Source organism: Ahaetulla prasina, chromosome 6 (assembly GCF_028640845.1).
Source record: "Ahaetulla prasina isolate Xishuangbanna chromosome 6, ASM2864084v1, whole genome shotgun sequence".
Taxonomy (NCBI): domain Eukaryota; kingdom Metazoa; phylum Chordata; class Lepidosauria; order Squamata; family Colubridae; genus Ahaetulla; species Ahaetulla prasina.
In genome coordinates, this window is record NC_080544.1 from 83052262 (window position 1) to 83063439 (window position 11178).

The 11178-nt window shown below is 36.1% G+C and overlaps 1 protein-coding gene across 1 annotated transcript in view; it reads right to left on the reverse strand.

Moving 5' to 3' along the window:
• Positions 1-7277, reverse strand: part of MINDY4B (MINDY family member 4B) — a 37797-nt gene extending 30520 nt beyond the window's left edge. Inside the window, exons 1-3 of the mRNA XM_058187101.1 lie at positions 7210-7277; positions 1132-1261; positions 853-880 (exon numbers count right to left, since the gene is read on the reverse strand). Of these exons, the coding sequence (XP_058043084.1) occupies positions 853-880; positions 1132-1244 (141 nt within the window). The 5' untranslated portion in view covers positions 1245-1261; positions 7210-7277. The remainder of the gene's footprint in view (positions 1-852; positions 881-1131; positions 1262-7209) is intronic.
• Between the last annotated feature and the right edge of the window lie 3901 nt (positions 7278-11178).

Here is an 11178-nt window from a genome sequence, read left to right on the forward strand (position 1 = left end):
TGTTTTTCAAAAATAGTTTTATTACAAGATTTTATAATAAGAATTACATTCAAAGAAAAATACAGTAAAGTAAATGTGAAAAAAAGAAGAGAGCAATTAAATGTAAATGTGAAAATAAATGTGAAAAAGAAAAAAGAGGAAAAGAAGAAATAAAGCAAAAAGAGAGAGAGAAAAATAAAAGATCAGAAAACACAAATATGTATATTATAAGTTTGTGTGTGTGGCTTCTGATCTTCTTATCAGCAGTTATGCATACAATTCTAATCAAAACCCTCTCAATGAGGTTCCCTTCATTTTTAATGCAAAATGTCCATATGAATTTTTTTTGCTGTATTGCTACTATATAGACTGGGTATTGATTCATTTTTAACTATCATTCTTAGACCACAAATATTATAGATAGGGACGCTGTCTTATTTGTAAAAATAGAACCATAAATGTGTTGATTCAGACAGAATTGTGTAGTTATCCAAAGCATATTTATATTTTTAGAAAAACAAATGTCTAGTTTACTTTAAGAATGCTTTAGAAATTGTTATAGAAAAACTGGATGAGATTTTTTCTCTCTTAAAATGCACTAGTAGTAATAATAAGATATCTAAATATGCAAAGGTTTCTAAAATTCATTTAAACTTACGAAAATTGAGAAACAGCTCTGTCTTAAAGCATTTTTGAGTGCTCGTTGAATAGTTCCTTTGATTTATTGCACAAGTGAAAACTCTTATCATCTCCCTTAGGTTCACCAGCTATTTTTATGAGTAGTTGTTGATGGCAAGATTAATCTACACATACATTCAATTTTATGTGAGATCGACCTGATCAACATACTGGAAAAGTATGGAGGACACTTACCTGAAAGGTTCTGTGAGTGATCTCCAACCTACGGAGAAAAACACAGTTGAAAATAGCCATCTAGCAAATGAATAGCTTATGCATACATAATCATAAAGATTACCATTCTGTATCAAAGCTCTTTACCACTTAGTACAGTATATAGGGAACATTCCAGTCCTAAACATGTTTACAAAAAAGTCTTCATAAATTAAGTGGGTCTTTTTTCCATAAAACCTTGACCTTAAAAGCAATCTAATTTATAGTACTCATAAAATTATATAGAGAAAAAAACCTTACCCATGAACGTTGAAAATCTTTCTCCACTTGTCTAGATCTGCTATTTTGCCGGATATCTCTTCTAGCTCCATTTGGACTGAGCTGCAGACATCACTAGATGTTTCCTTGTCCATCTGTTTGCTGCACAAAACTATGTATTTTCACCATTAGCAATAAGCTTCCCGAGACATGAACATACTGTATCCTCTTTTATATAATTACCTATCAGAAATGGTTTGAACCTAGGTTTATACCCAAGAACCTTGCCCCCTTTTCTGTCTCCTCATTACACTTACTGTAAACTTAATACTGTTGCATTGCAATTAAACTTTCATTAGAGTTGTACATAGCCCTGTGTTTTCTGCCCATTGTATATATGGCATAAATGTTTAATGCAAGACACAGATTTATATAAAAACAGGCTGCAATTACATACTCATTTCAGGGAAATTGGATCTAGTGAAGAAGATTGATAGATTACTTTCATACCACTGGGCAGGCGGCAGCATTTATGAGGGTTAATGCTTTATTCAGTTTGCTGGTTGCAGAATGTTTGGCAGAATAAAATGAAACCAAAATTGTGCCTTAACATGATCAGCCTGCAGTAAAAATTGTATTTCACAAAGTTCTCTTTATAAGATAATGTCACATTTGGGAAATGAGAAATTTAACTTGAAGATAACGGGGTCTTTTATGAATATCCCTTACTGGCAGCTAGCATATAAACAGCTGTAGTATACAATATATACAGTTCTGCGTGACATATATGTTAATATAACGCATGAACTTCGAACAATGCTGTACTTCCCACTTACAAATGCAGCCAGATTATTTTTCCCTTGTTCTAGATTAGAGTTAGATATCTGGCATCTCTATCAGATCTTTTTTGATGTTTCAAGAAAACTATTTAAATGCTTGATCACATTAGGTCATCATATGTAAGATGGTGGTGTTGGTGATGATGATAGAAATATGCTACTGTACATTTTAAAGTCCAAAACTAGGAACAGACATATGTTGTGACATCTGAGTTCTTAGATTTAGCTAGTAGATGAGTCATCTAGAAAAATTAGATAAACAAGTGACTGGTGACTAATATGAAGCTGATGCTTAATTATGAAATTGTGAATATATTTCATACTTAGTTCTTTATTTTAAAAAGGCAACAAAGCAGCAGGTGCATCAGAGCCTCTATCTAATCATTTTTTTTGTCTTAACATTTTTTGTATTTTTACTGAGTAAAATATATCCTCAAACAATACGATATGCCTGGATCTGATACCACCATGATTTAATCATTTGTCTGGTGATATGGTACCAGATGAAGTAACCTAACCCAAAAATGTGGGTGCAGATTCCTGTCCAACGCTGGGCAACACACAACTCTGCAACTTCTATTTCATCGCCACTTCTTCAACTCAGTCAGACAGAATTTTGCCAAATACCTCCCCAGGCACACTTACTCTTATTACCTTTCTCTTTGTTTGGGGAAACAGTAATGGTATTACTTTCAAGCTTCAGGTGCAAATGCAGTCTTTATTCACATGAAACAAGCCACTTCACAAGGAAACCAAGGAAAACATAAGGATTTTTTAAAGGTAGGGTCTTGGCTATACAGAACTCTTTGGGGATATTATTTCAGCGGGCAGGTGCCTACTACCTCAGCCCTATCAGGTGACATTGTTTGACTAATGGGATTTGGAGATGCCCACTCTGTCCAATGGTACAGCATGGGCAGAACATCAGGCATCTTGGAAACGTTTGCATTTGTGTCTAACTTTGGGTTATCTACAAGATGTGTGTTTGTGTTTTCTGGCATATATTTTGGTACAGAAAAGAATAAAGTAAAAATCAGTATATGCAGTGGAATGGGATGTCAGAATGACAACAACAGCTTTATGGCTGTCTCTTCGGAACATATGTCATTACATTACACACATGGCCCCCAAGGGTGAAGCTTGCACTGCAATGCCACAATGCTGTTTTTATCTAATGAAAGTAATGAATTTCAATGGACAGGGTAGGACAGGACAGGATGGGATGGGACAGAACAGGACTATTGTGGTGAGCAGTGAAATAAACTTCATGAGAAAAGCCTGTAAGTTCAGAATAAGTAAAGTGGTAATGGACCTTCACTGAACATATAGATGAAACATCACTGGAGTTGTATTAAAGCATGCTACAAACCCAGGTCTGAACAGTAATTGGAGAGCAAATAATTATTGGTGAGCTGTTTTTCTATTGCTGTCTGTTTGGGGAAAAAAATCTAGTAGTACTTGGAATGTCCAACTTGGGAGAGAAGAAATTGCTCTTACTATCCTAGTTTCTTTTTGGCTTATAAACTAATTGCAAATTTTCTTCATAAATTGAATGAAAAGATAGGCAAATGTAGAGCTTCCCATACCCCTTTTGCTCTCAGTGTTGTGCCTGATATCCACTATTGCTTCCCATTAACTCTCTTTCTCTCTCTCTCTCTCTCTCTATATATATATATATTTTCTGAGGTTTTCACGGGTGTTTGTATGTAGGTCTTTGGTTGTTTGGGTTTTCTCCCGTGTAAAATTGGAAATGTCTTGGCAACGTTTCGACGAAGTCTCATTCGTCATCTTCAGGCTTCAGCTTCGTGCTTCTGGGAGCAATGTGTGATCGCAGCTGTTTCTTCCTTTTAACTGCTAGTGGGGGTTTGAACTGATTGGGTGGGAGCTTGGCTGTGCTCTGATTGGATGGAGGTTTTTTTGTGCTCTGATTGGCTGGGGGTGTGTCCTGTGTTGGTGGGGGCTTGGTTGTGCTCAATTTAGTCTGTGTTGCAGGGGGATTTGAGCTGGTGAGCTGCATAGCTGTTGTTTGGCTTTGTGGTGGTGCTACATCTTCATAGTGGGTGTCAGTCTGCTGCATGTATGGATTGGAGGGGTTTGAAATGGCTAATGTTGCAGCTGCGGTCTGGCTTCTGGTCCTTGGTCGTGCTTCATGATCAGTGTGGGTTTGGGTCTGCTTTCTGGGTGGATGTGCGGTGGTGACATCCTGTGTGGACCTCGTGAGTGTGGGTCTGGTGTCATTCCTCGTGTTAGGGACTCGTTTGTCAATAAGGGCGGGTTTCCAAATGGCTGGTAGGCGGGAGGTATCATCTCGTTTGTTCATGCTGTGTGGGCGTTTTTCTATCTCAATGGCTTCTCTGATTATTCTGTTGTTAAAGTGTTCAGTTTTGGCGATAGTTCTGGTCTTTTTAAAGTCAATATCATGTCCTGTGACTTTAAAGTGTTGGACCAGGGAAGAAGTTGGTTCCTAAGTATCAATGGGAGATTCCACAGAAGATTGTGGAAAATAAGAGGACTAAGGTCTTGTGGCATTTCCAAATCCAAATCCAAAACCTGACAGACAAGCAGCCATATAAAGACCCAAAGACAGCAGTGGTGACAGATAAAGCTGTAGCAACTGAGACACTGGATAAATAGCAGAGTCTGAAGGAGGAACAGGAGAGGGTGTAAAAATAAAGACCAAAGTGATGGTAGAAACACCCCTGTATACATATACATATGTGCATATAACATGCAGCTTGATAGGGTATGGTTAGAAGGCTGCCTTCAATTTGGGAGATTGGGGTTCAGAACTAATCTACCTTACTTGTAGGGTCCTTTGGTAAAACCCCTGAAACCTCAAAATAGGAGAGTTTTATAATTGGATGCCACACTGATTAACCAGGTTTGCATCTGAAGCAGGACAATCTGATGATAAATGGGCTACTGAAATGGGCTACTGAAACAAGCTATTCATGGACAAGAGAACCCAAAATTGGTAGAATGCTATTATAATAATAGACCTAATGAGAGAAGATATATGAAATGTATGAGGCAACTATGGAGGACAGAAAACTGTCCTCTAACTGAAAAAACTAACTGAGAAACAGCTACTTACTCAATGCTTCAACATAGTGAAGAGGAAGATGCTCTCACAATTTGAGATAGACTTACCACACATTATATCCCATATTCAAGAAGAACAACTGGATGTGCAGCCAACCCTTGAAGTTGGAACATCACTACCGACCTCTCCATTACAGAGCACAACAACTGATATGAGGCATAAGATCATAGATAAGCTATGATCAACACACAAGACCAGTCACAAAAACTCAGTGAAGAGGTACCATCAGATACCCTCACAACAATCCCTACTGCCACAATAACCTAAACCAATAAACTGGTATACACTGCGGCTGCTGTCATCCTAGATTTGCTTAGTCACACAATCAAGAAGAACAGCAGTTTGTATCACTTCAGAAAATGAGGTTAGAGGCTAAGATCAAGGCAACTCAGAGAGAGTTTAATAATTGGTAGAATTATAGAAAGGTATGAAGATAAGACTTAGCTTCTGAAAAAATACATGGACCTGGTTCTATTTTAAGCCTTGAGACTGCTAAACAGTAGTGGCTACCATACTAGGAGATACATTAGAGAAGCAGAGGCCAAGAAGATAAGGCCTTGTTCTCTATAGAACCATCCAAGTGTATTCCCTACTGCAGGGCAATAATATACTGTAGTAACATCAGCATCACCAACAGCAGAAATTGAACAGTACTGGAGGAACATATGGGAGAAAGGAAAGACATGTAACATCAGTGCAAAGTGCTTGCAGGAGTTGAGACCAAACCTCTGTGTGTGTGTGTGTGTGTGTGTGTAATATCTGCAAGGGCAGGTTTTACATTGCATGGCTAGTTTAGTGAAGAGAAGGACCAGGGGAGACAAGATAGCAGTGTTCCAATGTTTGAGGGGCTGCCACTGAGAGGAAGGGGTCAAGCTGTTTTATAAAGCACCTGAAGGCCAGACAAGAAATAATGGATGGAAACTGAACAAGGAGAGATTCAACCTGGAAATAAAGATATATTTTCTGACAGTGAGAACAATCAACCAATGGAACAGCTTGCCTTCAGAAGTTGTGGGAGCTTCCTCACTGGAAGCTTTCAAGAAAAGACTAGACTGCCATCTGTCAGAAATGGTGTAGGGTCTGCTTGGGTGGGGATGTAGATGACCTACAAGATCCCTTCCAACTCTGTTAATCTGTATTTATGCTATTTGTGAAAATTGTATATATGCAGCTGTTTATGCTACATATGCATGGATGAGGAAAGGCGTGAGTGCATTTAATTATCTTAATCCCAGAGAAGGTGATAAATTACTAAAATGCTTGTGATGAAGGGCAAAATCATTTCTTTATATACATCTTTTCTTATTTTTTCTTTCTTCTTTCTTTTTCTTTTTTATTTTATGAACCTATTTTTTCATTTTATCCCTTTTTAAAAATTTGTATTGGTTTTTTATGTTTTTAATTGTCATGTATAATAAAATTATTGCAGGAAAGAAAATCAGCTGCCATTTATGGGTGGGGTAATCACAAGTTGAAACCATGATTAGGTGTTTATTTTAAAATACAATTAGCCTATAGTTTAATGATATGCTAAGAGCTGAAATGGTTAGAGCATGGGTGTCAAACTCACGGTGTCATACTGTCATCACGTGACATATCGTGACTTTCCCCCCTTTGCTAAACTGGGGGTGGCGTAGCCAGCGCATGAGTTTGACACCCAGGGTTAGAAAGAGTTGCTGTGAAAGTAGTGCCCAAGGCCACCAAGCCGCTCAGTAAATAGCTGTGAATTCAGAATGACTAGAAGAAGAAGCCTAGAGTTTAAACACTGGGGAATAATTACACAAATCTCTGGTTTCTTTACACTGCAGTGTGTAATCAACTGTTGTATCTGAGGCTTCATTCTTGTCTGTGATAAAAGTTCTAATCTTGGCAAGGTGCCTCTGGGAGTCTTCTGCTTCCGGTGGGTAATAGTTAAACTTTAAAACTTCCTTGAGACCTGTAAGTTATTGCCAAATCTGTGCAGTCCATAATTAACCATAGTAGAGCCATAAACAATAAATAGTGTTAAATAGGGCTTCTGAGATTATCATAAGAATTATTTTTTTTTACAGAGAAACACATTTGTTTCTCTTGATAATCTTCTGTTACTAAGACTTGTATAATGGAAATCTATATCTAACACACAGCCATCCCTTTAAATTAAATAGACTATAATATAAATACTGGTTTTATACTCACACTCTTTTTCCTGCTTCCTGTTAGAGAGATTTCTCTTTGATGTTTACTGTGGCATTGCAACCAGTTACTCAAACCTTCTTCATTTTTAGCTTCTCTTTCTTTGTTCTCATCTACTCCATTGATTTTGCTTTTCCTACTTGCCAATTGATGTCCAAGGAAGGGACCAAAATTCTTTATCTCCATTCTGCTAAAAGCCACATCTGCATTTTCATCATAAAACACCATCAGTCTTTAATGTTCACTTTTGTCTGGCCATATGTTTAGTTTTCACCCACCCCTTCGTTTCTGTGGAAATGTCAACACTTTTCTCACCTTTCAGATTTATATTGCGCAATATAGCAATAGGTAAATAGTATTGTTTACTTTTACTGATTAGTTACATTTCCCAGTTACTCCCTCTTTGTAGAACATGCCTACATGTTCTACAGAAGTGCAGAAATAAACTTAATTTCAGTTGTAAAAATGAAAAAAGGTTTGGCTCACAATCCAATGTCTCTAGTCAGAGCAAGCTCAAAATTCTAACTAATGACTTAGTTCATTGCTTCCCAGGAAAAGCTTGCTTGCAAGTAAGCCATGATTTTTCAAATTCCATGAAGAGTTGCAGTGTCAACTGTTTGAAGTATTGTAGGAAAATTAATAACTCATCTAACTTCCTAGGGATTTCTGCCACTCACAGATAAACAATGATCATTTCAGGGACATATGATTTGAAGATAGCTGCAATCACCTCCAGTCCTGCTACTATATGACTACATGTGATATTTTAGATATTTTTTGTGGCACCTGGTAAAAAGTCCTTGAAAAAAAGACTTCTAGACTCTTGCTAAAGCAACATATTTTATCTTGGCTTGCAATAGAAAAAAGAGGAAAAGAAAATGTATTCCAAAAAAGAGAATTAAACTTCCACTATTTCTTATTCTAGGTCCTGTTTCAGCCCTATACCTTTTCAATATGTGGTGTCATTATAAAGCAATTTATCCTTTGGGAAATCAGTCCTCAGTAGAAAATGAACTTCCCTCAGCTATTTTAAGGCTCTGCTATTATTACAGTGCTTCTGATTTGGTAATAAGCCTAATTAGATGGGACAATAATGGGTGACAAGATTCTCTAAAATACAACTTAATCACAGTGTTGATTTTATTTTTCTGTACTGTTTAGTTGGAAGTTGACAGAACTTGAATGATTAAAGTAGAGATAGGAGCTTTTAATTTCCTCATTGAAAAGCCCTATATCTACTAAATTTGGCAGAATCACGGACTTTCTACCTCATTTTAATACAATAGCCTCATTTCCATGATTTTATGGCAATGGCTCAGGAAAGTGGGAACAATACAGCCAGTTTGGACTAGTGACTAAGACACCAATGTAGATACCAGGAAATTGTGTATTTGAGTCCTGTTTTAGGCATGAAACTTTGGGTGAGTCACTGTCTCTCAGCCCAACTCACCTCGCAGAATTGTTGTAGGGAAAATAAGAGGAGGAAGGAGTATTAAAAAAACAATAAACTTGGAATAAAAAAAATATAAAAAATGTTTTGTAATTGGATGGGAAAGGTTCAGGACCCTGGACAGTACCCCTGGCTTTAGAGATTCTTGAATGAAATTTGTTAAGAGTTATGAGAGATGATCCAGCAGGAATCCTAAGGAACTGTAAAGAAAGAGACGAATAAGCCCAATACTACTCTGAAGGTATTTTTTTATAGGTAGCTTTTTATATTTTGAGCAGAATAATCCTTCGCAGACCACAGAATTGAATTTGCATCTTTAAAGCCAGCACTTATGTTTTCTGCAGCTGTCATGCGACCCTCCAACCCCCAAAAATGTTTTCATTCTGAATTCCATTTATTTCAGCTAATAACCTTCTAGAATTCTCAGCTTGATATTCCCTTAGATTTCTTAGCATTTTTAGTCTGAATCCATAACAAAACTCAGGTCTTCTTTCATCTGAGCACTGAAAAGTCCTCAAAATGTTGGGATAGAAGCATTAGCAAGCAGCTGAAACAAGGTCACCTTGACATAATGGCATTTCCATATTGCCAGACTGAAGAGACAGAACATTTTTATAGTCTACTTTTTATAAAGAGTCATTCTTTTGGCATTTATATGAGTAAAGCATTTTTTGGGGGGAGGGGGTGTATTTGCAAGGCTGCAATAAACCATGAAATCTTGAGGAATGGCCATGAGATTTTCATCAGCTTTATAACACAATTGTACTTCTGCTCGAAATAAAATTCCCTATACCACCAGGCTAGAAATTTTAGGTCTCAATAGCCTTGAACTATGTCATCTCCATTCCAACCTATGCTTAGTTCATAAGATTATTTAACAAAACATTCTACCTGTAAATGAGTACTTTAATTTCAACATAATAACACAAGGGCTATCAATAGATTCAAACTCAATATAAATTGCTCTAATCTTGATTGTAGGAAATATGACTTCTGCAATAGAGTAGTAAATGTTTGGAACACTCTACCTGATCCTGTTGTTAGTCTCTCTAATCCCCATACTCTTTACCTTAAACTGTCTACCGTGGACCTTTCATGTTTCTTAAAAGATCCCTAAGGGGGTGTGCATAAGCGCACCAGTGTGCCTACCGTCCCCATCCTACCGTCCCTATTTAAATATAACCATTCTATGTGTTTATGGCTATATTTTGCCTATTTATATCCTTTTTTGTGTGCCAATTTTTTTCATGTGTCCATGTCTATGTCTATACTGTTACTTGTTTCTTTGTTCTTTTTGATAAACAAACAAACAAACAAACAAATATTGATGTACTCTGATAAAAAGTGAGTTTGTATCTTTGACCAAAATGCACCAATATTTATTTATCAAACCACATTGGTTATACTGTATTTGTAAGATGTGCCTATTTATGGTTAACAATGATTTAATCAATAACTCAGCTGCCTAGATTGAACCATAAACCAGAATATATGAGTGGAGTTCACACATTATTTTATTATTTTTACAATAATTTTATTGAAGTTTGCAAATACAAAGATAAATGACTAATACAACCTAAAAAGAAAACAAAAAGCGTAAAGTGATTGAAAAAAATAATAATAAAACACATAAAAGATGATTCCCCTTTCTCTCTAGACCAGTGGTCACCAACCAGTGGTCCGTGGACCACTGGTGGTCCGCGAGAAAATTTTGGTGGCCCACAGAAAAATTATTTGCATTTTTTTATACTGCACTAAATACTTTTTATCGTTTTAAAAAATTCATATTAATGGTCCTCGGGATTTAAAATTATGAATTTAGTGGTCCCTGAGGTACGAAAGGTTGGTGACCTCTGCTCTAGACAAATATAAACAATTTCAATAACTTAACATCTCTAGTATTTCAGTTTAAAAGCTCTCTTCTTCCCATATCTTATTCATTATCAAACAAATAAAAACCCATAATTCAATTCTAATCAGCAAAACTCTATCAGAAATATTAACACACCTATTTTAATCTTAATAAAAAAAATCCATTTTGTAATCTAATATTGTTCTCTAAGAAACAAAGTGAAAAACTTTCCACTTATAAACAGATCCTTACAACCTCATCATTTAATCCTAGTCAAAAATAAATTCCTTTAACAACTATCAGAAATCACAACTTATAGATTTTAACCCTGATCAAATTGATTCACTTTGTAAATGTTCTGTTTACCTTTAAAAAGCTTGATCCTTATTTGCACAAACCCTTATTTCCCACAAGTTGATTTCTTATCATTTTCTCTTTAACTGTTCTCAGAACGTTTCCTTTGTTTAATACTTTCCTTTTAGAAATCTGAGATAAGAAGGCCTTCCACATTCTTCTTTATTATTATTATTTATTTATTATTTGTTTCTTTAATTATTAAGACATCAGCCGGGTTCATTTGTAAATCATTTTGTCATCTTTTTCCATATCATTCTGGCATTTTGAAGTCCATTTTTACATCCACAGCATGTTTTTTCATATCATTTTTGTA